Here is a 27,370-nt window from a genome sequence, read left to right on the forward strand (position 1 = left end):
AAAATTAGAAAAATCCCCCTAAATTGACCACATTTTGTGAAGCAGGTTTCATATTTTTATTCCTGTCTTTCTGTCTGGTGCGACCCCGCACATTTATCTTACCTCTTTTATATTTTTGACTTGTGACCTCTAAAAACAACAATATCTTCTTGTTATCTAAGGTTTTTAACAGTTCCAGAGACAAATTGTTGCCCTCTAAACGTCTCAAAAACCATAAAAAAACATTCATGTATGAAAAAAAAGAGCAAACAAAGCTCGTAAGAATAGAAAATGTGTGTATCAGACTGTTTTTCCTTCCTGTCTGTACAACGAATCTCCTTGTGACCCCTAAGATTTCTCTATTATTGCATATATATTTGCAGTTGGAAATCACTGCTTTAGGTAAACGTGTCTTTCCATTCATGTAGATTCATCTCATGGAATACGGAGTCAACATGTTGTTGTTTATAAGTTGACAAAACGCATAATCTTTCAACCTATTACTGAAGACAATTTTGAAAGCACAGACTTATTTTTAGAATTCACAACTTGAACGGGCAAATATAAAATATGTTTTCCACATCATTGTAAATGCGAAATGTGCTTTTATATGTTAAAGATATTGACCGATGGATTTGCTTTGACCTCCCACTTTTTTTGTCCTCTGATTCAGTTTGTAAAGTCTCTCCTTCCAAAAGTCCTTATAATCCCTGACAATTCGGTCTCTTTGGGGACATGGGATCAGGTCGCTGCATTGTTTTTTCTGCAATAGTCCTGGTAGTGGATGGAGAGGTCCCTGGTCTCTGCATTATTAATAATATAACACATGTAGTCCGATTTAGTCCTAATCATGTCTATAAGCACACAACCCTTCAATGAATCCTTTAGGTTTAGGTTATCCTTTAGGTTTAAGAAAGCTTAGAGCAAGTCTGAGAAGTGAACACTGTGTATTTATGTGTGTGTGTGATTTATTCATGACTGTGTGTGTGTTCACGTCAATGAATCGGAACGTTTCCGGCAGAAAAGTGAATCAGGTCAGATAACCCTGAGAAGAGACAAAGGAGAGGCAGGAGGGAGTGTGTGTGTGTGTGTGTGTGTGTGTGTGTGTGTGTGTGTGTGTGTGTGTGTGTGTGTGTGCGTGTGCGTGAGAGTGAACTATAGACTATGAATAAAAGAGGGAAGATGACATAACATAACGATTTCAGTTAGAAACATGGAGATTTTTACAGTGAGGAGAAATATAGGTTCATAAACAGGTTACAGGGAAACCTATAAGAAGACAAATGAACTCCTTCATGTTCATGGACATTGGTAGCTTTTACTCTCAGCCACTGGAAATGCACAGTTTTTAACATTTGACTTTGTCCTGGGAACTAGGTCAGCTTCTATTACATAATAATTAAAGTTGAACTTAAGTTGGAAGGGGACGGAGTGAGACATGACAGAGGACAGACAGACCTTTTCACATTTTAAATATTCATTTATATCATTTATATAATATTACCATACCAAACTACTGGTATTAATAGTTCATTTCAATCCAGAGAACACAGATCTTTTTTTCTGATCCTCATTTTCATATCAAGTTAATATTCAACTTATCAAGTGAATTCCATTCTCTCATAAAGTATGAAGCTACAGATAGGGTTGATTGCAGGCCATTAACAACAAAGTGTACTTCATGTTACTGTAGATGAAGTCACTCAAACCATAAAACATCTATGTTGTGACACAGGCCTATAAAAGAGACCTGACTTTCCATAAACATTTTTAATTTAGCCTCACAGGACAAGGTTAACAAAAACTCAAAGAAAGATCTCTGAAGGGTTTAAACTAAGCAACTTAGAGAGAGAGATTGCAAAAAATAAAGAAAAAAGAATTTGATAAAACGGAAGCCAATTATTTGTCAAAAGGCCTCATCAACAAGAAGTCCCAGCGGACAGCCACATGTGGCCGGTGCAGCTGGGAGGGCACAGCTGGCTGCCGGTTTTCATTCCTGCTGCCTTGTGGAGCAGTAGAATTATTTGTGAATGCTTCTCACAGTGTCCGCCTAACCTCTAAAAATAGACCAGTGAGAGAGACACACACACACACACACACACACACACACACACACACACCCACACACACACACACACACACACACACACACAGAGAGAGAGAGAGAGAGAAAATAGTCGTCATGGTTTGAGTCTTACTGGTCAGGAAACAATCCCGAAACATTCGAGGATAAAGTGATATCCAGCAGCAGGAATCAGAACCTGTTCCCTTAGTTGTGTTAGAGGATTTGAGTTTAGTAAAATAACATCAAAAGTACACTTTCACATTGGGATTGGTCAAGATAGAAAACGGCATCATAAAGAATACAACTCAGTCAAAGAGTGTGAGATTTGTCAACAACAAAGACATTTTGGACGAATAACTGAACACAAGCACAAATCCCACCAGCTATAAACAATTAGCTCCACCATGTGATGTACACATTGATGTAATCACAATAATTATGTCACAATACTATATATCATTCTGAGATGGGCCATTCTGCATCATGAATAATTTTGGTCCTTCAAGTATATTCCGGTTCTAATACTTGTAAGAGAGTATTTCTACACTGTGGTAAGCGCTACTTCTTGATAACACTATAGGAGAGCATCTCACTCCGGAGAGCCCAACATGTGGCAACAGTAAAGATAACATCTATCAATTGTTGATGATTAACGATCATCTCGAGTCTCATGGCCATAACAAATGCATCACTATTATACTGGATGTCAAGTAAAGATAAGATCCTGGTCCGGCTGCAGAGCGAAGGTCTTCCAGTCCAGGACAGAATCTTCAACCGCAGGGTTACAACTTTCATTGAGGTAAGTTGACTTGTTTTTGTTCAGGTTTTATTAAAGAGCACATTGATGATCATTTTCTGTGCAGTAAGACATATTTCCTCACAGTAACTTAATGTTGTCTCCGCTGCTTCACTGACTAGATACTTAGAAACAAGTGGAAACAAACTAAGAACACCAGGCGTAAAAGCAACACCATTCTTTCAACACAATGGGCGAGTCACCAAACGAAGGACAGAGTGAGATTTGCAGATATAATATAGCGCAGCAAACAAAAAAAAAGTTATACTATTTTTGATATTCGTAATCATTATCCTGCTTTTGAATAACATGCTCACAGACCTTCTTTAGGAAAACACACCATTTTAATTCTCCAATTTACATCACAACTATGAACAATTTCAGCTCAATTTCACTGTATATATATATATATATATATATATATATATATATATATATATATATACGGTATTGTATTTCTAGATATTCTAAAATGAGTATAGACCACTTCACAATTGTGAAGGTCAAAATGTAGAAAGCTAATGCTAACAAACCTCACCACTGTAGCATGAGCACGAGTAACACAACAAGGCTGTAAAGGGCGGAGTAGCCGATGTGGTGACATTTTGTACTCTCCTTTAGCCACTTGTTAGCAAAGACTTTTATTTTGACATGTAAAAGCTTCAAAATTCATAAGGGGCATATTTACTGGTGTATTTAATGTCGTAAAACAAAACTTTAAAATCTCTTAAGCTCTTGTTAAGCACAGACCTTATTTCAGCCGTCTAACGAAAGACCCGTTCAACATGTTCGTTTTTTTGGACTCATCCCTGCAGCACTCTATAGCACTCAGGGAGCGACGACCATAAACAAAGATGGCGATGTCTGAAATGACGAGCTTGAGGCTTCAAAACAGTATTCAAAAAAATAATGGGTGACATCTTGGTGATGAAGTCCACTTCTTATAACGAGTGACAAACGAGTGTGTGGCAAACGAGTGTGTGGCAAAAATTCAGAGCAATCATTGATTGAGGGGTTGCTTCCGCACAGCTCAACGTGGTGGCGGCTGCTATAAGCTAACAGTGCCAACAACAGCAACAGTGCGGACAGAGCTCACAGTGATGACCAGAGGAGGACCGGAGGGTGGGCGCTACGCTACATTGGCTGTTGGCCGTCGGTCTATCAGTGGGACACACAAACATACACACACTGCCGGACCGGCTACCAACGCAAAACACAGACAAGCTCGGGGTTGACTTCATTCTCTTCTTCTTGCTCAGGACACAAATACTCCTAAATAGTTTCGTCGTATAGAGAGCCATTCTTTGAATCGAGAGACCAGCTTCAGTATCAGTGAGTCATTGAACGAAGAAGGAAAAACAACAAAAGCATATGGCATCTTAAATGTTTAGGTATATTGTATATGTTTTTTTCCACAGAGATGTTGCACCACACAGTTTTGGTGGTTTTGGTGGTGTGGATGACAGTGGATCATGCATCCTCTGCAGCTGCTCCTTCTCCACAAATAGGTAAAGGTCATGCAACACACACTCTACTTTCCCATATCACTGCTGTCTAATTTTCATATCTGAGTGAGATCTGCTTTACTTTGAGAAGATGAGGAGCTCAGCCACACAGAAGCCGCAAATACGGTCGAGATGATGGAAAAGCTCACCAGCACAAACTTCGAACAGTTGGAGAAATTAAGGATCAGGTCCACATATGTTGCGAGGAGCTGTAAGGAGATCAAGGACAGATATAATGAACAAGAAGGTGTTTCTCTGGACAATACTTTCAAATTTAACACGTTATTGATCAACAGTTTTTCATGAATTCAAGGTGTTGCAACCCACGATAAAACATTTTTCCCCTATAACATTTACTGTAATGTTGCCAGATGGGTTGTACTACCTGACCACTGCTAATGGCATGGTCTACCAGACGTTCTGTGACATGACCACCGCGGGCGGCGGCTGGACCCTGGTGGCGAGCGTCCATGAGAACAGTGTTTATGGGAGGTGCACGGTGGGCGATCGCTGGTCGAGCCAGCAGGGCAACAACGCTGACCTGCCGGACGGAGACGGGAACTGGTCCAACAGGAACACGTTCGGAGCAGCAGAGGGCGCCACCTCGGACGACTTCAAGGTACGTGAGCGTGACTGTGTCATATAAATGCAGTGGTGGAAAATAATTGCACTTACTGAAGGTTACTTTGGTAAATTCTTAAAGTACTGTATTCAAGTGTGATTTGATGTACTTTGCTAGCAGGCTATATGTGCAATTGTTTTGAACTTCCACTCCACTATAATTCAGGGGGAAATATTGTTTTATTTATCTGAAAGTGGGAGTTACTGGTTCATTTCAGATTTAAAACTTTTAAGATTCTAGAATAACAAGAAGTGGTGTCCAGCTGGGTGTTACATTTCAGTGTGTTAAGCAGTTCTACCAAAGACAGATTTCCCCTTTCCACATGGTTTCACTTTAATAACAAATCATCCAATATTTCACAAAAAAACACCCAAAGATTTAGAGAAAGATCTTTCCATTCCCTCATATTTATCTTGTGACCCTTTGATGGGTGCAACCCCCAGGTTGGGAAGCACTGGACTAAACTACCGAAATGTATATTAAGTATCTAAAACTAGCTCCACCTCGAGCACCTACAACTAGTAAACAAGTAATATGCTGCTTACACGTTGACACATCAGTGTTAACCAGGCGGCAACCTCCGGATCTGAAAAGTGAAGTCAGTCCGTAAGTGTCTTAAACTTGCATTCTCTCTAATGGCCATCAGGGGGCGACTCCTCAGATTGTATAGAAGTCCATGAGAAAATGACTCTACTTCTCACTTGATTTATTCCCTCAGTAAACATTGTAAACATGAGTTTATGGTCTCAATCTCTAGTTTCAAGTCTTCATTAATACAGCATGATGTTCATTTAGTTAGTTGTGGTCCATTTAGAGTCAAATAGACCATAAAGCAGAGTATGCTTTAGGGCGGGGCTACCTTGTGATTGACAGGTCACTTCCGCTACCAGAGTCGTATACAACGTCTCTACATCACTCCTCCGCATTAAGATTATGGTCACTTGCGTACAAAATATTAATCAACCCTCTTCTGTTATCGTAACTGTTTCTTCTTCCATGGTTTTTGCATGACTTTGTACCAACCAAAAATATCATCATAACAGTGTAGATCTGTATACACCCGCACAGTCATGAGGAGCGGTCTTATCAATCAGTGGAAGTGAAAGACTCAGGGTGTGTCAGGGCTTTAAGCTCCCACACCTGCACAGGTGTTTTCAATGATCGTGTCTGATTAGATCATCTCGTCAGGACTGTACAGGTGTGTCAGTCTCCTTCACTCTCCACAGTGTAGTGTGGAGTGGAACAATTCACACTCATTCACTTTTGTGATTGTAAGTTTTTTAGATTTAAAAACAACGTTTTGTCGAGCTGTGTTGTGCTTACTGGAACATCGGTACTGGTCAAGTTACATTTATCTTTTTTTTTGTCAATAAAAGTGAAAGGCCAGAGAAGTTAAAAAATGAGCACAATGAAAAAAAAACCCCCACTGAATGTTGACTGAGGCAAAAAAAAAAGAAAAGTTAAATGTCATCTATCACAAAAAAGAGTTGTGACAATAGTGTGTGCGGTTTCCCAGAATCCAGGATACTATGATATCGTGGCACAAGACATGTCTGTGTGGCACGTTCCCAACAACTTCCCACTGGAGCACTGGAACCTGGCAGCCATCCTCCGCTACCACACTGACAACCGCTTCCTCCGCCTGTATGGAGGGAACCTCTTTCAGCTCTTCAAGGTGACTTGGTTGTGTGGTTGTTTTAAAGTTACACTCGTGTAAAGTAACAAAGCACAATTTTGAGGTAGTTACAAGTTACTTTGTGTATTCAGATTAGTTGTACAAAATATAATTATTGTATTTATTATTATTATCTCCAACCGGGAGATAGTGAGATCGGTCCAGTGTGTGCATGAGTGTGTGCGTATCTCTGTCTGTCCACGGCTAAACTGCATAATATTTTTTGTGAGAGACCAGCTGATCTTAACAGCTGATATCATGATCAACAGCCCCAAACAATAACAGCAAGGAAATAATGAGTGATTGGCAGATGTATGAGAAATAAACTACGGGCTTAGGCATGCAAGATTAGTCTTCCTGGCTGAATTCATGCTAGAGCTTTATTTGTCACGTATCTCGCGTACGTCAGTAACGGCACTATATGTATGCTGTATATTGTCACATTCCTCCAGCAATATCCAGTGAGATACAACGTTGGCTCATGCAGCAACAGAGGGCCGTCTGTTCCTATTGTGTATGACCATGGAGACAGAGAGTCCACCAGAATGTTATACGGACCAAATTCAAGAGGTAAGTATCATGAGAGGGAGATAGAGATAACAGAGATTCTTCGCTATAATGCTTTGCTTGAATTAATAAACATTGTATTACTTTTCAAGGTTAAAGGTTACCATCAAATTATAAAATTGCTAAGACATAAACTAACTTAACCAAATTCATCCATGTAAACAAGAAAAACTCATGTTTTTTTCTGTTTCTGTGAAAGGGGAGTTTGAACCAGGTTTCATCACATTCAGAGCAATAAACAACGAACGTGCAGCCATGGCTATCTGCTCCGGGGTCAAGCCGATCGGCTGCGACACCGAACATGTGAGTCCCACACCTCTGCTGTCGGTCAGTCAACACAGAAAATGATACACAGTGTAGTAATACTGTTGTTGTTGGTGTGTGTGTGCGTGTGTGTCTCTCCAGTACTGTATAGGAGGAGGCGGATATTTCTACCCTTTGCAGTGTGGAGACTTCCCATCCTTTGACTGGGACAGACTGGGAAGGGAGCAAGGCTGGAGCGCTTCCAAAGAGATGACTGAGGCCGCTGTTTTACTATTCTACCGCTGAGACGGTTATTTGCACACGTAGACTATTGTTTCCGACGCATCAACAATCATACTTGTAGCCAGCATGTCTCGTGCTTCAGAGAAGGAACCTCACAGTTACTTGTAATATGATGGTCCTGGGACAGAGGATGTCGTATTGTAAAGCCCTCTGAGGCAAATTTGTGATTTTGGGCTGTACAAAATAAATTTAATTAAATTGAACTTGTAATGATGCCGCACACCAGCAGATAGAGCTGTTGATCTGCATATTCAAATACAAATATTTTGCATTTTTTGGAAGCTTTTTGAGTAGAGTGTCTTAAAGCTCTGTAGTATATATTCTCTGCCCATTGAGCCGTATTACACACAAGCGATCATTTTAGCTCAAAAATCTCTCTCCCTGAGCCCGCCTACTGAAGATTGTGACATTACATCTGACCTCCATCACCCTGTGGTGGCCTTGCCTGCCTGGGTCCGGGCCTCCGATCTATCCACTCCACTGAGTTCTGTCTGATATTGGGCAAGTGACCTGAACATGAGAAGAGTGAGATTGATAGGATGGCCCGACCTAGAAAATTTTCCACCAGCTGCCACTGCCAACAACGAATGTCTTCTCTGGTTAGTCATCCATTTATCCGCGTTGAAGGAAGTTGGTGTCATCGTTAGCCGCTAGCGGAAGCCTGCTGCTACTGAGGGAAAGATGTATCCAGTGTTTTCAGTTTAGTCTGTCTTTGTCTCCTCTGTGAGTCTAACTTACAAAAATAGTACATTCTTAGAATTTCAGCTAAAACAATGTAAGTATAGTTTTTTTTAAGACATTGAGCAAAAGCACACATTAATCTCCTGTTACCTCGAATACAAAAACATTCTATGATGGGGCTGGCATTTTTTTTGTTAACAAATCCCATGAATAGACGACAAATGCGTTGGTCCATCCCACAATACTTCCGACTTTCCTACCTTGTCTATCAAGCTGATTTGTTCATGCACAAATATGCAGTGTATTTATGAATAAGGAAAAAAATATATTTACAAACAAATCACATGACATTAAATAAAATAAAAAAATTAGTTTTCAGGATATGTGACTAAAACAGGACCAAATAGTGCATTTCTTAGGGACTATTTACAGCTGCGGATGAATTCACGTTTGGTACGCTAACTATGCTAGTATTTACAGCAGCAAGTCGGTCTGTGTGGGATTACCTCGAATAAACTCATACGGTTATTGATGTGTTTCTAATAGTATTGGGACAACAATGAAGGTTCCGGCACACGGAGGAATAAACTATATCGCGCTTCGGCTACACAGACAGCAGATAATGGGCAGGGGGGGGGGGGCATTGTTATTTTGACTCTTTGTTGGCAATGAGACCTAACAGGCTTAGCATTTAGTATAGTGGGACTAAACTGGTTGCACAGTTATGTGCATGCTCCAAAATTCCTGTAACGGAAAGTGGAGGAGCATATGAGATCGGGGAAGGTTCATTTGTTGAGAGAGAAGAGGTGCGTGTGTTGATGAAGACGTATCGAAGGGGAACGTTTCCAACTTGGACCTCTTCGATCATCAAAAAAGAAAAGGCGAAGGTGTGAGGTAAATATTGTGTTTAATAAACAAACATCAGTCAGGGAACTGACATTAGTCTGGGGATGGAGAAGAGGGGAATATAAAGCACAACGCACATGTGTAGAGGGGGACGGGGACGTATTTATCTGTTACACAAGGTGCCCCCGTACAGTAGGAGCAGGAAGTTCTATATAACATACAGATCAGGATCCAAGTCTACGGTACAAAAACTTAGCAGCAACATGTTAACATTGGAGACCGGGGGGGGTGGGGGCTAACAAAGTAGTTTCATTTAGAAAAAGTCACAGTATTCTTTAAGCATAAATTTGTTAAAAAGGTAAAAACAGTTCCTAAGCATCCTCTAGGGTCAATGCTACTCACGAGATTGTGTGTGTGTGAAATACATGGGTCGGGAAAAAATGATCTATACATTTATACTCTAATATAAAGACCTTCTGGCAATGGCACAGTACAAACTCTCAGGAAACGCGACAAAAAAATATACAATGTCTTCACGTCACATTTGCAGATTAAAATGTAACTAAGGTCTCTGGCAAGCACAATAGTTTCAGTGATCCAAAAAAAAATAATAATTCTCTTAAACCAAAATAAAGAACACCATTTTGTTAGTTCAGCTATCTTGACAGATTATGTCTTTTTTTAATACAAAAATAAGGACAAATATAAATTAATATATATTAAAAGAATCAGATTGATACATATGGGATCTACTGAATAAGTACAGGTATTTATGATACAATAAATACTTGTCATTCATGACTGGGGAGGGGGGGGGGGGGTAGATAAACAGAGTGTACTGTATCCAACCTGGCAGGTATTATGTGTAACTCTTCTACATGTATGTGTGTGTGTGTGTTGTTCAGTAGCTGTAAGAAATAACAGGAGTTTGAGCACAGCTGTGTGTGGGATCGTGCACACAGTCTCCGAGGGTTCTGGGGGTCTACAGTGGTGGTTCCTCGTGTTGTAGGGGGGGGGGGGGTAGATAAACAGAGTGTACTGTATCCAACCTGGCAGGTATTATGTGTAACTCTTCTACATGTATGTGTGTGTGTGTGTTGTTCAGTAGCTGTAAGAAATAACAGGAGTTTGAGCACAGCTGTGTGTGGGATCGTGCACACAGTCTCCGAGGGTTCTGGGGGTCTACAGTGGTGGTTCCTCGTGTTGTAGGGGGGGGGGGGGGGGGGGGGGGGTTATCGCTGCCCGCCGTCTCCCGTGCTCTCAATGCAGCTCCTCCTAGCGGTGAGTCCGTGGTACTACCAATTAAGGTTACTCCTAAAAACACACAACTCACAGACAGGAAGCAGGAAGTCTACGGGGAGGCGGTCGGCCATCCCGGGGGAAGAGACATCGGAGTCGTCACGACCAACGAAAAAGAAGTAAGGAAAAAGTCAACTCTTGTGTGTTTTTTTGTCTTTTCTTTGTCTTTTTCTCCACTTCATAATAAAAAATAAGTCTGTTTTTGTACTTTACAATACAATTCAACATCCCCACCGAGGAAGCATCAATCATCAGTCCAGCACTGACAAAGAAACAAAACGCTTTTTTAGCTGTTTCTCTTCTCTTTTTTTTTTTGCCTTTTTTTTTTTAGGGGTTTAAAAAAACTAAACAAAAAACAGGGATGGTTGGGAGGAGGGGACCGTGGAAGGTGAAGGGTTTTTCTCAGGAAGGAATCGGGACCTTGGACATCAAGTAAGGTGGGCAAGAATATAAATCTGGAGGGGGGAGAATCCCTCTTTTTTTTTTACGAGGAACACTTTGTACAGCCACACTTGACCACTTTCTCCACTTCCTGGACAAAAGACGAGCCGTCGGTGCACTGGAAGGTGTATTTCCTGCGTTTGCTGCGGAGGGGGGTGCAGCAGGTGCCCTGTCCGTCTGCTCCCCCCGCGCAGCTGCCCCGGCACTCTAGGCGGGAGACCTTCTCCTGGGTTTGGCACGCCGCGTAGCCTTGCTGCCTCTGGTAGACATCTCGGACCCGTTCCCCTCGGCAGGCCACCTCTGCGGGGGTGAGGAGGGAAACGCAGAGTTAAGGAGTTAGCCGCACATAACCGCTTTGAAGACGGCAGAAGTGACGTGACTGGTGAAAACAACTTCACCGGAATTCAAAGTGTCAGCGGAGAGGACATGAAAGTGAGACAGGGGATGACGACACAATGCAAAAATAACAAAAAAATGCTTCAAAGAAGCAAAATATGAGGAAATGTTGAGAAAAAATCTGTCAATGGAGTACAACACGTGTGAAAGTATCCCACCACTACAAAACACTGAAACATTGTCAAAAATACAAACAAAGCTAATGAATACAGAAATAATAATAATAATAAATAATTTGTCTTCTATCCCTGTAAAACTTATCAGTTAATTCTTATCAGGAGGTAATTTATTCACATGCACTACTGATATAACTATATAAGTTAGTTTGTGCTAAACAAACCACATATCCTCATACAATCTCCTACGCAAAAGTTTATCCTAATTTTCGTGTGTTTTCCTACAAAAGTCGGAAACACGTGTCAATTTACGCTTGTTACCTGTAAATGGTCCTTTCAAAATAAACTTCCCATCGTCACAGAAAACATTTTACTTAGGTTTAAATGCTTTGTTAAGGTTTAGGGAAAGTTCATCGTTTGGGTTAAAATAACTACGGGAGTGACGTTACTGAAGAAAGAAAGTTACGAGACAAAAAAAATATCGACAACGACTTCTCGTATCACTCGGGGACCGAACAGCGGTCTCCTGGCAGAAAGATCGCTAAGATCGCTGGCTGTTGGACCAGTCCACCTCCCTTCTGACCCGCATTGTGTGTGCTTTTGTGATATTTAAACTTCTTTGTTTTTGATTACGCGGCTAACTTACAAAATCATTTCCCGGGATATCTACGAGTTACGGCGCATTATATGTTTGTAGGTATAGCTACGGATGCTGGATGAGAACAGCCTGAAACAACCAGATTCTACATCTTAAGAGTTTAACACTCGACAGACAAGATTGTCTATCTCGGATGAGAGAAAAATAATAATTCTTAAATAAGATAATACGACCATGTTGAATTTTCGTAGTGCTGTGTGTAAATTGAAAGATGACAAATAAAAAGCAAACTACTTCGCTGCTTGTTGCATGAGGTGAAACAAAGGTGAGGCAGTGGTTGGACGTCTTTTGGGTTGGAGAGGTACAAAAAAAAAAAAGAATTAAAAAAAAAAGAGGACGACAGTAAGATGTGATCAGGCAGTCTCACCTGAGTAACCCCCCGCGAGGGGTTAGGAGGAAGCTCAGGAGATGCTGAGTTGAAAAAGCAACGGGTTAGAAGCGTTAATGCAGAGACATTGAACACACACACACACACACATACAGCCAAGCAGAAGCTTAGAAGACAAGATAAACATGCTTTAGATTCAAAAGCTTCTACGGCAGCGATGAATATGTTTTTTTCCTCACCTTTGTCGCACGCCTCTCCTGTGTACCCGCCGTTACACTCGCAGTACGCCTTGCCCAGGCCCGACACTCTGCATTTGCCGTGTTTGCATCGGGACGGACTGCAGGTGTTGGCTGCGTCCTGGTCCTGCTCTTCGCACAGGACGCCAGCGAAGCCGGGCTGGCAGCGGCAGGAGTAGGAGTAGGAGTTGATCGGCAGGCAGGTGCCGTGGATACACCTGAGGACCGGGGGAGGAGGGAGACGGGGAAAGGTGAAGACGGGGTACACACCTCCGGGCCAAACTGTGGTTTCAACCCTCTAAACGCATGTTCTCTTTAAAAACATTGCCAAAACGACACGATTTACCCTCGAAGCTTTGGAAACAGTCATTATCAACACATTTTCATCTTTCCGATGGTCTTAGAACACATCATGTGTAACGAACGCTTCCGTCAAGAAAGCATTTTAAAGTTCTCTCTACTTCTAGCCATGGCTGTGCTGTTTCCATGGAGGTGCAGGACTTTTATATTGCTGTTAAAATCAAAGCCACAGAGAGTAAAATGGGACCAGAGCAAAAAACGCCCTGAAATTGCTTGGTGTTCAGAGGGTTAGACCCATACCAGGACTGTGATCGCCCCAACCACGGCACACAGACACAGAGGCACAACAAAACCACTCACTTGTTGCCGTCGCAGGGGTTGTTGACCTGCTGGTCGCACACCGTTCCCGTCCAGCCCGGGTTGCAGGTGCAGGTGAAGCCGCGATGCCCGGTCGGGTGGCAGTCTCCCTGGACGCAGGCGCCCCTTTGGCAGGGCTGGCAGCCCGCCTCCACCCCGTGGCCCAGCCACTGTCTGGCGTCGCCCAGTGCGCCCAGTCCGGCTCCCAGGTCCTGCAGCTTCCCGTTGATGTACAGGTTACGGAGGCAGCCGTGGAAGCTGGTGCCGTTGCGTCCCCCCGAGCTATGCTGCAGGGACGAGAGGCCCCCGGAGGCCGAGGCACGTTCTGGCATACCTGCAGGAGGAAAGGGTTACAGAGGGGTACATCAGAGTGCACAAATACTTCTTCATATAATGGCTTTCACACATAAGAGGGTAGATTCAAATACACTTGATTGTTATTAAAATACGCCAACATGATTTAGTTTGAATTCCTCTGGATGGATGTTCTGATCTTTTTTTTGGGCGCTCCACTAATGAGAGCAGTAATCTAGACAGCCAGTGCTTAAAAGGGCTCATTCTAAAACCAATCAAGGTGCTTATGTAGATATTGTTTTTTTGTGATCTTCACATTTCAAATCAGGACCAACATGCACATCAAGGCTATACTTGAGGTTTCATGTTTTAGTTCCAGGGATTTTAAGTTAGTCCACCTGAGCCTCATCAATAGACAACACCTGAGAACAAATACAAATCTGCCTGATTTCCTGCTGTTATGATGTATTCATCACACATGACCAACAATGTGAACGTAAAGGGCATTCATTAAAAATAAATAATATGCTAAATAATATTCCTGTTTCTTTACAACTATATCTTCACAAATAAACCAGATTTCCCTGCAGTTGTCAGGCATCCACGCAGACACACAGAGACGAGTCCTTACCTCCCAGGTACAGCGGAGAGTCTATGTTGAGCGTGGACTCTTTGCTGATGGAGTTGATGGATTTGGGCGGCCCGCCGTCGATGGACAGAGACAAAGTCTGGTCCGATGCGACCAACTCCACAGCGTGGAAGCTGCCATCATTCACTGTCTCCACGCTGAGAGAGAGAGAGAGAGAGAGAGAGAGAGAGAGAGAGAGAGAGAACGTTTGCATCATCCATCAAGTGGATGTGAGCCGGACGTTTCTGCTTGTATGTGCATGTACCTGTATATAGCAGAGGGAGGGTAGGATCCAGTTTCGTAGCTGACCCTGAGGCGTCCCCTGTACAGCTCCATGGCGATGTGATCGTTGTCCCCTTTGTACAGCAGCACGCCACTGTCCTCGTCTGTGGCAATCTGAAAACACGCCGGGGTGTTTGAGTTAATGACCGAAAGAAAATGAAAGTACCAGTACAACAATGTTAAACTATCCTGCTTTCAAATTCCTAATTATATGTTAAGGGTGGAGGATGAATGACTGAATGAGTAAAGAAGTCCAATATTGACTCTCTGTTTTTGGTCTCTACCAACCCATCTTGTGCCTATTAGCACACATTGTTGGAAAACAGAAGCTCAGGCTGGGCCAGTCTGTGAAGTCTAAACTACTGCTACAACACTTAGTCTACTCTGTTTTTTTGCTGCTATTGGAATCCCGAAAATGTTAAAAGAAATCACTGGAAGCAGTAAAGAGTTCGATGCAAGAGAGTTTATTCTTTGAGTAGGAAGTGAACCCGAGCAGACACCGGAGTCCAACTGCCTACCCTGCTCTGAACAGCTTATGAACAGCCTTATATAGTTCCTCCGTCTCGGGCCAATGCTGCACCTCTATTTTAAACTCCTCCATTGTTGCCCTGCAAATAATGGTGTAATATTTTTATGGTTTCACCCAAGTTTCATGTTTCTAATGGGATCTCGGAAACCTTCCTGCACAGGCATGTTCTCCTGACACCAGTATTTCCTGGGGTTTTTAGAGCTTTTTTCACGGTCTGGAAACGCCACCACGACAGCGGCGAGATCTCCAAAAACAACACCTGAACGATGAGACTTGGTATGAAGCGCTCACCTGCAGGCTGATGTTGCTCTCCGGCGAGAGGAGACTGGAGGGGAGTTCCAGGTAGGACTCTCGGTTGACGAAGTTGACGCTGACGAGGGTCTCGCAGCGCTCGCCCTCGTAGCCGTGGAGGCACTGGCAGCGCGGGTCTGCTCCCATGACAACGCACTGCGCCTCGTTCAGGCACTCGTGGTTGTCACACTGGCTGGTGCGAGGAAGGACCATTGGGGGAGAGAAGTTGCAGAATAACCCGCTGCAACACACACACACACACACACGCACACACACAATGAATACAACAAGTGTGCCTGAAATTGTTTTATTTAACTTTAATTTTCACAAGCATTATAGTGATATATTAAGTATGAGTTCCAAAGTACTACTAATGAGGAATGTTCGTAAAGTGGTTTCTTTGATTTCTATGAAGCGAACATGATATATCATAATCATATCATCAGTCTGGTGTACAGCTATCAACCACACCACAGTCCCTTTACCTTGCAATGTTTGTCTGCATATGCCCTTGTATGGCTTTCAATTTGTTTATTTTTAATATATATTCCTCTTATTAATTATTCTTTACTTTCTCTTCCTATCTGTTTTTTTTGTCCCTGTGCTGCTGCAACAATAACGGTTTATCTCTTTTTACGCTGTCTTTATTCTTCTTTTTCAAAATCATATTATTGTCATTTCAACATCTGAGATTTGGGAGTTAAAAAAGAACGATGTTAGATGGATAGATGGAGAGATAGTGAGATAGAGAGAGAGATAGATAGATATAAAGAAAGAACTGACAGTGAACACAAGGGGGAGCCCTTTCTACACCACACACTGCAAATAAATAAATAAACATTTTAGCATGGAGAGAAAGACAAGTGTGTTTTTTTGACAAACAAGAAAAAAAGACTTTGCCACATTAAAAACAACGTAAGAATCTGTTAGAAATGTTCCTAAAAGAGCAGGAGACAAAGTCACCAACGCAAACAACTTTACATGCACTGCACAAATACTATTACAGACGCTTTGATATCGCCGGCACTTTGAGCTCCTGCTGCATGTGCACCTCACCTGTATCCCTCTGGACAGACGCAGGTGTACCCGTTGACCGCGTCAATGCACTGGCCTCTGTTCTGACACTTGTTCTCCTCGCAGTCGTCGTAGTCCAGATCGCAGTGCTCACCCACGTAGCCTGGAGTGCACTCGCACCTACAATGTACACACACACACACACACACACACACGTTAATGCTGGACTTTAATCTGAAGATTGAGCAGCAGTCTTCTTGGTTAGCCTGATGAAGAGCGCTGGCTTCCAGACATATGTGCGTGTGAAATGTTCGTACTTAAATCATGTGGGAGAAAAACAAGAAAACACTGCTAAACACCAACTCTGCATACGTGTGTGTGTGTGTGTGTGTGTGTGTGTGTGCGCGTGTAGTCCACTCACTTGTATCCCTGAGGGGTCAAAATGCACTTTGAGTCGTGTTGACATGGGTTCAACTCTGTAGCGCAGAAATCCAGTTTCTCTTCACAAAGCTCCCCTGGGAACACACACACACACACACACACCTTTTCAATGCTCTGCATACCATTCACAATAATATCAAATAATAAAGAAAGTAAAATTAATTTATGAAACACCTTGATATTTGTTTGTGCATCTTGGTATGATCAAGCATCTCTGTGTGGACATGCACTGCAGGCCCGTGACTGTGTGTGTGTGTGTGTGTGTGTGTTGCATGGGTGTGTACTCTAATGATGGATGACTCTCTGACCAACACAGCGGTCTGATAAATGATCTCATCCCTGGGAGTGTCATATTCCTGATAATATCCCCCGCGTGCGTCCCGACCTTCCTGAGACTCGGAGCGAATCACTGATGAGGCATCGGGGAATAAACCGATACTCCTGACAGCACAAAGTCCACTCCGGGAATAATTACACGATCGCCGGGGGGGATCGATGGGAATGCGAGTGAAACGGTGGGAGACGCAGGTTTAGTGCTGCCTCGCTTACGTATTATTATTATTATTATTACGAATTGTACCTGCAAATGGTTTTAATAAAGAGGACCATTAAGGGAACCTGGGAGTTTGAACTAAAACACTGCGACTGCTTGTTTGTTATTGGACAACGTTTCTGTAAAAAATGCCAAGTGTGGCTGTATTTCAGTGTGAGACTAGCATATTAAAAGAAGCCGTAATGTTTTTGAAACTTTACGTTAGATATTTAAGTTGCTCGCAGCAGATTACACGTCAACTCGTTGTGAGACATCAAAAGGACACCGTCCTGCTGCCAGATAGACTTGCTGGCCACTGACAGACAGCACCCACCGGTTTTAATAAGTGAAGCCAATGCGGAATCGCTTAAAACTTGCATTCTCTCTACTGGCCATCAGGGGGCGACTCCTCTGCTTGCAAAAGTCTGATTGTATAGAAGTCTATGAGAAAATTGCCCTACTTCTCACTTGATTTATTCCCTCAGTAAATATCGTAAACATTAGTTTCAAGTCTTCTTCAATACAACATGGTGTTCATTTCGTAAATTATGGTCCATTTAGAGTCAAATAGACAATAAAGCAGGGGATGCTTTAGGGCGGGCTTACTGTGATTGACAGGTCGCTACCAATACAAGAGCCGTATACAACGTCTCTACGTCACTCCTCCTCAGTCCAAATATGGTCACTTCCGTTGAGTGGTTGTAAAAATCCAAGATGGCGATGGCCAAATCGTTGAACTCAAGGCTTCAAATCTGAGGTCCACAAACCAATGGGCAACGTCACGACGACTACGTCCACTTCTTATATAGTCCCAAACAAATGCGCAATTTACTCCCGTGTCAGTAAAGTTTGATAAAAAAAAGAAAAACTGCTTACATCGGATATAACCAAGTGAATATTTGTGATCCGCTTTCAAAGATCTATGTGTTATAGTGGAATTAATGGTTGCCAGATCAACAAAGGTTTTTTTTGTCTTTTTAAGGGAATTTTTGACAATAGCTAAATCATAGAATAACACCAGTCTTCTCATTTAATTTCAAAATGATAACCTGGAATGTTATGACACAATATTTACCTTTGGCTTTAGTAATAACATGTATACATACACCAATCAGCAAGCAGAACAACCCCAGATGTCTGAGAGGATGAATTACAAACTGTTTGAACATCAAGGACATGCACTGCTAACATGGAGCATGACCGCATAACAGTGAGTTGAATCTGTGAGCAACGTTTCTGGGGAGCGTGGATAGAGCGCAGGAAATTAGGGAAGGAAGGAAAGGAAGGAAGGAAGGAGAGAGGGACAGGAAGGACGGAGAGAAGAACAGACTAACCTCTCTCCACCTCATTGGTAGCAGCTGAAACCACACACAAAAAAACCACACAGACGACAGATGATAGAAAGCAGAGTGAGACGGGGAAACAGAGCCAGGACAGCGAGACACAGAAAGACAGAGAGAGAGAACACCGCCACAAAGGTTAGCAGTCACAGATGATTAGCACAGTGCAAAAGCAGACAAACAAGTAGCAACAGAGATTTGTCTGCAGTTCATTACGGTGAAAAGTTTCAGAAGTAAATGTGCCATTTATTCTTCCCATAGACAATGTCCCGTGACTCACAGTTGGAGCACTTCTACAGCTTGAATCGGCATCGAACTCAAGTTAGGAAATATCTGCTTTGAGAAAAGGTACAAGCTTGTGTGCACATGAAAACTACTACGTTTGAGGCAATACAAACTGCAGCTCAGACCAATTCAGTTTTGATTTCTGATGCTGGCCTCTTCTCCATGGCAACAGCGGACAAGGTTCATGGATATTGTGGTTTTTGAGCCATATGCCTTACCAAAATAACGGGCAAACATGATACCTCAGAAACAAAGTTGAGATCGTTCAAACTGGTGGCCACAACTAGGCCTGTCGCGATAACTACTTTTGTTGGACGATATTTCGTCCCAGAAATAATTGCGAAAAACTATATTATTTTCATTTTAAGATCATTTTATGCCACCGATATGATATATGATAATACAACAACGTAATAATGCAAGTACATCCTGTTAATTCTTAAGAATATTCAGACGTTGCAATTGGAATATGGAAAAAACCCCACAACCAAAATAATAAATAAAATGCACTCTCGAGCTCTGTTAACAAACATGTGCAATGTCCAAGTCTTGTAATGGTAGGGAAAACATCGCTGTGTATTCTGGCAAACGAACACACGGGTAACATGGAAGTCAAAAACAAGGTCATGTCCATAATCACATCGTACGATAACTTTATAGCGTAATTATCGTGACAGGCCTCAGACGGACATAAAGCCACAGGATAGTTACTGCATCCTGGAGAGTTCCGTGCTCGCTGATCTTGACCAATACAAACTGTGAGCTGTGAACAGAGAACGGGGAGCGTTACCTGTGTATTCTGGGGAGCACATGCACGTGTAGTTGTTGATTCCGTCGACGCAGGTGGAGTTGTTCTCGCAGTCGTTGTCCTCACAGTCATCGAAGTTGATCTCGCATGAGTCGCCCTCGAAGCCCTCCGGACACACACACCTGAGATCACACACACACACACACACACACACGTGAGCGAGGTATCAAAGGAGGAACACATGTCGTGCACAAAGAACGTCGTCAATGGAAATCTTCGGGACCTCTGGATGACACTCTCACACACACACACAGACACACACACACACACGCACACACACAGACACTCACTCATAAGAGCAGTGTCAGCTCCATCTACATATCCCCAGTAGAGAGTCATTATTCTGTTAACCTAAGCGTGCTTCAACTCTGTAACTACTACTCAGGTTTATTACTGCGTACACACGCACACACAGAGTGGTATATTATGTGTCTAATAAAGAGCTCTTATGCGGCACACACTCGGGTGGATTAATATCTCATTATGTCGTCAACGACAGCTCTTCACGATAGATATTCCACCCTCATGTAGAGATGGAAATGCACACATGGAGAGGAAGACGAGGAAAGAGACAGAATGCGGCATGATGGTGGGTCGGTCTGAGCGTTACTGCATCACCTAAACAGCTGCACCTCCTCGTTAAAATGAACATGTCTGAGACGTCTTCTCAAACTGATGCTGGCTTTACGTCAGAAACCTCCAGGTACAGTAGCAAGAGCTCAAAGGATGAACACGAATATCCGGGTTGCCACTTTGTTCTCCAGATCATTTTCACGTGCTCAGAAATGATGACAAATTGTTCATAGAACAATAAAAATATAAGCAGCTAAACTTTATTATGATCCTGAACATAGCTTGTTGAAATTATTGGAGAATGTTGAAATGATGTTCCAGGACAACACGTGATTTTCCAGGACATTTCACTTTCGTCCAGTTGGAAAGTGATGGCAGATCAAAGGCTGTGTCCATCCTTTTAGTCATTTATGACAACAGTTTACTCTCCAACTTCATCACACTTCACTATTTTATGTGTAGAATTTGACAACACTACGGAAATTTCGCATCACACTTCCATTAAGTTGCGAGACTCACAAGTGACAAATTTCAAAAAAGAAACACTGGTGCAACAGAGCCCGAGATCGAAGTCAAAAACGGGTGAATTCGACAATTCTTCCTTTATCGTCAAGGTTACTTTTTCAGACTTCAGAAACCTCCCACCAGACCCACAGAGGACATTACATAGTTTGATTAAAGTTGAGTAGCACACCTCGAGACAAGTGATCTGATATGGAAAGCCTCTGTAATATAGGGATAACAGACAATAATAACCATTAAAAAACTCTCACCAAAAGTTGCTTCCTTCTCCTTCCTTCAGGTGGCAAATGCCGCCATTCTGGCACGGGTTAGTGATACAGGCATGAATGGGCTCCTCGCAGTTCTGTCCCTGCAAAAACACAAACACGCACCCCATTGAGCGCTTTCCAAAATAAAGTATCTGCAAGTGAACCGCGACCCTTTTGGCTTTCCGCAGGTGCGTGTACCTTGAACCCGTAGGGGCAGGTGCAGCGGTAGTACTGCACCGGGTCGTTGGAGCAGGTGCCGTCGTTCTTGCAGGGGTTGGACAGACAGGGCTCGCACTTTGCCTGGATACTCACGTCTACCGGACCTGTGCAACGTAAACACACACACACGCACACACACACACACACACACACACACACCAAAGAGAGGAGTAGCTTTATATAATGTTCTGCATTTGGGGGAGTAAGCCGAGTCAGAATACATAGGGAGACATACACACTGACAGCTGTACATCATCAGGGACCTGCATGAAAGCATGCATCAATGCAAGTCAACTTTTTGTACTGCAAAAAAAAAGGGGGATTTTTTTGGGGCATTTTAAAATAGCGATGATGAAATATGCCTGTTTGTGAGAAAAATATACTGATTTGTAAGGAAAAGGGTAATACCTGCACTGTTAGTATAAGGTAGGCACTTAATAATAATGATAGTCATATATAAACTACGTAATAAACAAGAGTAAATGACAATTCGATTTTCTTTGCAGGGTCATGACATGCACAAGGGGACACACGCGTATTTCCACATTCCATGACAGGACATCAAGCTGTAACAACTGGGATGCACATCAACGGTCAGGACACGAGGGCTGAACGGGAAGCAGAGCGGTTCGGTTCGGCCGGGGCTCAAGAGGACGAGGAGAACTGTCTCGGGAGGAGCTGGGGGGGAAGGAGAGACTGAGGAGGAGGCACTGGGACGCGAGCGGCTACTTTACCTGGCACCAGGAAACCACAAGGCCCCGGGACTTCTACAGTGCAGTCAGTTAGATTAGGTTAAAGATTAGGCTTCAGTCAAATGTTCAGAGTTAATGTGATGTCATGAGGTTTAAAGGTTCAACAGTCAGCGGCACTTTGCAGTATGATGAGCTACAACCACAATCATGCTCACAAGAACATTTTGGGATCTTGGAGTTTTTTATATAAATTTAAATACAAACGTTTGGATGTCGACCGGTGAAAACGCTGACTGATATCGGCTCATAAAACAGTGTAAAAACTATAAATACGCCGTCATAAATGTGAAAACAAAATGCAAATATGGGCGTTCTACGATTTGTAAAAGACAACTTGTGGCCTCCTCTGGGAGTCCTCATCAACATGTGTATTTGATGCATATTATTAGTCTGCTTGTCTGCAAAGTATATATGTGTGTATGTATATATGTGTTCGGCAGCGTGTGTTTTACCTGTGCAGGTGAACTTTTTGGAGGGCGTGGTGAGCAGCAGTTTGTCGGTCATGTCGCCGGGCCCGGCGCAGCGGGCGATGCCGGGCTCCTTGTAGCCGCTCTTCACCCAGTCTGACAGCCACTGCATGTGGCAGTCGCAGTGCAGGGGGTTGGCCCCCAGCGCCCTGCCAGCCAGAGAGAGCGAGAGAGAGAGAGAGAGAGAGAGAGAGAGAGAGAGAGAGAGAGAGAGAGAGAGAGACAGAGACAGAGAGACAGAGAGAGAGAGACAGAGAGACAGAGAGAGAGAACAATGTTCAATTATGATAGCAGGAGGAACATTTTTTTTTTTTAATCGGTCTAAAGGGCTGGAATAGAGAGCCAAAACAAAAGAAGTCTGAATACCTGCGGACTTAGTTGTACGTCCCTGTCAAATTATAAATATAATCTTCCCATTAAGTTGTTTTTCCTGCTCCTGCTCCTTTTTTTCAAAACTTCGAGCATTAAAGGAGGCGTTTATGCTCTATGCGCTGCATTATTCTCCAAAACGCCAGAGGGCGTAAACCAGAGACTGAAGTTGTAACCGGCAGAAAACAATAAACCAACCTCCACTATTCCGAGGAGGGACTGTAATTATCTGCAAACTTATATCTCATATTCATAAACTACTTCATAGCCTTTATAGAAGCTCTGTAAAGAAACAAGTCCAGAATGAAATGCATTATTAAGAAACAAATGTTGAATATTCTGTAAACTATTTGATTTGGCTGCAAAATACTCGGATGAAGATTTTTAAGAACTCTTGTTTCTAAAGCATCTGTTTACATGCATAGTCCCGAGACATGTAAATAGTGGTTTCATCAGTTAACTATTTGTGACAGTCACGTGATTGCGGGTGCCAAGTTACAAAAATGCAGAGGTGCACGACCAAGCGCCATAATCACGTGCCGGCCGTGATCGCGTCATTTTGGGACACGCGCACGCCTCGCAACTGCTTCACTACGGCGAGTATGAACTCAGCTTAACAGCGCATTGATCCAGGCAGGGCACTGAAGTCGCACTTGCATGAGCTTATTAGCATCATCTACTTTAATCGTGCTCCGCAACGATTGGCTCATTTATTCGTAAATCATGTTGGCGTGACTCTACAGCGCTGCCTTCATGACCCGACTGTCAACTATAGTGATAGCTTCGTGCCGACACATTTGGTTGCTGTAGCAAACTTCACCACAATCTGCTCAAATCTTTGGTAAATTATACATGTAGTTATACATTATCTACGTCCACGTGCGTTTATTGGGGGGGCTACTGCTCCATGATCTGACCAAACTGGTATAGTGGTCAAAGAGGAAGGAATTTCCCATTCCCAGGCTTGCATTTCTGTTGTGGTAGTGTAGGAACTTTAGGTATAGAAGGGTGCTTTAAGATTCACAATTAGAAGTGTTTTAGAATTTATAATTAGAAGTGTTTTAGGAGTCATAATTAGAAGTGTTTTAGGAGTCATAATTAGAAGTGTTTTAGGAGTCATAATTAGAGGTGTGTTTTCTTTATATAGTATGTTTACCATAGAAGTGTTAAGCCATAAAAGACAGTCATTGAATGTATTAAACTGTGAAGAATAGTTGGCTATCAGGGGTCAGACAGGGATTTCCAGACAGGCATTTACAGGGACATGTCACACCCGCGCGAGGGTCCTCCAGCTGGCTGATGGGAGAAGGAGGAGCCAGCTGGATTTAGCCAATAGAAACTAAGACGGACATTGTGTGACTTTTTCAACTATGAAAGCAAAGGCGGAGGAAGAATTCGCCCTCTTTGCTCTCGTTTCATCTTGTGGGTGGTGAGTGCTTTTCCACGCGGATCACATTTGTATATATTCTGTAAATAATGTACTTCAATTTGCAATTGTTTTAGCTTCTGTAGTACTTTTGTTTATAATTGAAACTGGCTGACTTCTTGGCAGAGGCTAGAACACATGCGGTCTCCCCACAGTTGAGAGAGGTTCTTGAACCTAACAGTAGAGATTGAACATAACTAGAAAATGCCTGTCACAAGCGCTATCCATGGTGCTGATCCTCGCGAGTGCCCCTTGGGTCAATCAGGCAACTAAAAAAACCTGTCATCTCGACAGAGTGCTTGATAAACATCGGTAAAGTGAGGAGAGAGCAAAGTAATAGTTCTCCAGTGTCTGAAGTCCACTTTTCTGTTTTCTTAGTTAGTGCATTGAACTGTTCCCGGCTCTTTTGCAGCAATTCAGCAGATTGCCCTAAAAATCCATTATTTAGCAAAGAAATATCCACATCCAATGAATCCAGTTTTTCCCTTGTTGCTCGGAGGAGGAAAGGAATCCCAGCATACAAACACTAGCCTTTATTTTCAACAGCAAATATCACAGAATACTATAGACGAAGAGGAGAGCAGGAGAAAGGAGATAGCTGTATGTGGGTTGGTTGCTCGGTTACTTTCAGCCGCCTGGCCCGTTCACAGAGAAGCCTCGCTGAAGAGATGCTTTCCTCTCGGATGATGACAAACGGCTCCTTTTGTCATGGTAATGTATTTCCCGTAATTTGCAATTCTATAAGGTAAAAAGTCCTCAGTCCTAGAGAAAGACGTGTGTGCGTTACTCACAGGTGGGAGAGCGACGACAGGTCTTTGAAGGCTCCCTCTGGTATCAGTGATATGTCGTTGCCGTGGAGAGACCTAAGAAGGGGGCAAGATACAGAGGAAGAGAGACAAAGAGGGTCAGAGAATTGTAGAAAAGATTCTGGATGGCGAAAGTGTGGATGGATACTCACAGCAGACGGAGAGACTTGAGTCCATCGAACGCCCTGACTGGGATGCACCGCAGGCGGTTGTAGCTCAGGATTCTTTACGCACAGAATAAACATGTTGGCACGGAGACAAATGCAGACAGTGTAGTTTCAATGAAGCTTCAAATGCAACAGAGCACAATCTTGTTTATAACTACTGAGCAAAGCAATAGAGCAAACACACACACACACACACACGCAATTTAACACACTTTTCAGCATAAATGCATCCTTCCAGTCAGAAACACACACACACACACATACACACACACACACACACACACACATAATTAGACACACGTCTAACGAGCACAATTAGCTCTCGTGTTATTTTGGGTTGCAAAAAGCCAAACTCAAGGCTCACGGTCCACAAACCAACAACTTCCCCTTCTTCTGTACGGTTTTTGAGAAGATGTACTGTTTTCCTCACTGACCTAAGCTGTTCTCCTTTACTGGTCCATTTTTTAAAGTTCTTCTTTATTCATTAATGATATATCATTGTTTTTTTTTTACAGTGGGTTGTGTGTACTTTTGACGGTGGTGATGATATATTTTGAACTGCTTATGACTGCACACTGAGTTGGTTTGAGGTAAAAAAACAAAATGTTATTATTGTTCCTAACTACTGTATGGTATCCCACAAGGGACAGCATTCATGCGTGACTATATGACAACTCGACAAAATATATAATATATGTGCAAAAAAAAGAAACTCCTTGTTTGATTTCTGCTTTCCTTTTGGCAAGGGCGGTCTTCTCCCTGAATATTTGTGAACTACACTCACACACACAAACACACACACGCACACACACACACACACACACACACACACACACACACACACACACACACGGACTGATGTAAAGCCAGACTCACAGAGTAAGCAGCTCGGACATGTTACTGAGGCTGTGGTTGGACAACGTGCTGATCTGGTTGTTACTCAAATCACTGAAAAGGAAACAATAGCAGATACATGAAACACGCACAGGCAGCACTGTCAACTCAGGCGTAAACAAATGCGCACACACACACACACACACACAAACCATGTGTCGGCCAAATGCATTCACTTGAGAGTGACACAACACAAAGTACGACAACAGTCAGTTAGTTCTGGTCTTGAGTGTGTGTTTGACTGAGCGAAACTCTTCTTCTTTAGAATGAGGTGGTGTGGGTGGGACTTACATGAGCATTAAGTGTTTGTAATTGGAGAGCTCTGCGGGAACCTGAGTGAAGTGGTTACCGTCCAGATACCTGAGAGAACAAACAGAGACAAACAGAGAGACAGAGGAGGTTTGGAAACGGAATATGAACGATATGAAGGAGGATTGGGAAAGAGAAAGAGAGGAAATTAAGTTAGTTAGCCATGTGGGCGATTCCTCATCTCCAGCCGTGTGAGCGATCATTACTGCTGCAGCGATAATAAACTCTGGAGTTTAATATCCCCACAGGCATCCTAACACAGTATGACCTCCCCCTCTCTCTTTCCCACCCGCATGCACTGCTGAGATCATATGTCCTTCGCTCTGTGATTATGTGCTATTAATCCGGCGTGATAATTAAGTCTTATGAAGATTAAGGAGAAAGCTAAGAAGTCTGTGAGTCTTCAGTATGTGTACCTGTGTCTCTTTTATGTTACAGCTTCGATTATTAAGGAAAGAAAATGATTTCAGATGGACAGTGTATCAAAAGTTTGAGGTTTTCTGAGGCTGACGACTTCAACGCGAGGGAAATAAATCACAAGCTGGAACACACACTTTTCGGCCCCACACACTTCGTCTCTGCGACCCACACCAGGTCCGACCTCCATTGCTTTTGTCGTCCCCGGTGCCAGCTGTCCTGTCAACTGCACAGCTCCTGGGGGGCTGGTGGACTGCCTGTCTTCACCAAGCTGGGTGAAAATATTCAGCCCTGCCTGTTGTAGCTTAACTAGTTCATTGACCACCATAGATAGAGTTCTTCAC

General features: G+C 42.9%; 2 protein-coding genes across 4 annotated transcripts in view; one reads left to right on the forward strand and one right to left on the reverse strand.

Moving 5' to 3' along the window:
* Window positions 1–4,477: 4,477 nt before the first annotated feature.
* LOC306784588 (intelectin-like) lies at window positions 4,478–7,758 on the forward strand (the record flags this gene model as incomplete). The annotated part of the gene is made up of 6 exons (XM_079278619.1): window positions 4,478–4,592; window positions 4,717–4,964; window positions 6,484–6,642; window positions 7,095–7,212; window positions 7,409–7,512; window positions 7,615–7,758. The coding sequence occupies 6 exons, from the start codon at window positions 4,478–4,480 to the stop codon at window positions 7,756–7,758; spliced, it is 888 nt and encodes a 295-aa protein (XP_079134745.1).
* A 1,568-nt stretch (window positions 7,759–9,326) lies between these two features.
* The window catches only part of slit2 (slit homolog 2), an 84,778-nt gene continuing 66,734 nt past the window's right edge, over window positions 9,327–27,370 (reverse strand). For 2 of the 3 annotated variants that reach the window (XM_079278651.1, XM_079278650.1), the window contains 16 exons: window positions 26,592–26,660; window positions 26,283–26,354; window positions 25,392–25,463; window positions 25,225–25,296; window positions 22,624–22,787; window positions 21,399–21,523; window positions 21,204–21,301; window positions 19,840–19,979; window positions 16,873–16,966; window positions 16,494–16,631; window positions 15,438–15,678; window positions 14,601–14,731; window positions 14,339–14,493; window positions 13,417–13,747; window positions 12,760–12,974; window positions 9,327–11,322 (listed from right to left, as the gene is read on the reverse strand). In XM_079278651.1, coding sequence (XP_079134777.1) covers window positions 11,066–11,322; window positions 12,760–12,974; window positions 13,417–13,747; window positions 14,339–14,493; window positions 14,601–14,731; window positions 15,438–15,678; window positions 16,494–16,631; window positions 16,873–16,966; window positions 19,840–19,979; window positions 21,204–21,301; window positions 21,399–21,523; window positions 22,624–22,787; window positions 25,225–25,296; window positions 25,392–25,463; window positions 26,283–26,354; window positions 26,592–26,660 — 2,374 coding nt within the window. In that variant the 3' untranslated portion in view covers window positions 9,327–11,065. The remainder of the gene's footprint in view (window positions 11,323–12,759; window positions 12,975–13,416; window positions 13,748–14,338; window positions 14,494–14,600; window positions 14,732–15,437; window positions 15,679–16,493; window positions 16,632–16,872; window positions 16,967–19,839; window positions 19,980–21,203; window positions 21,302–21,398; window positions 21,524–22,623; window positions 22,788–25,224; window positions 25,297–25,391; window positions 25,464–26,282; window positions 26,355–26,591; window positions 26,661–27,370) is intronic. The other variant, XM_079278652.1, reaches the window with a different exon arrangement.

This window comes from Melanostigma gelatinosum (genome assembly GCF_949748355.1).
Source record: "Melanostigma gelatinosum genome assembly, chromosome: 11".
Classification (NCBI taxonomy): domain Eukaryota; kingdom Metazoa; phylum Chordata; class Actinopteri; order Perciformes; family Zoarcidae; genus Melanostigma; species Melanostigma gelatinosum.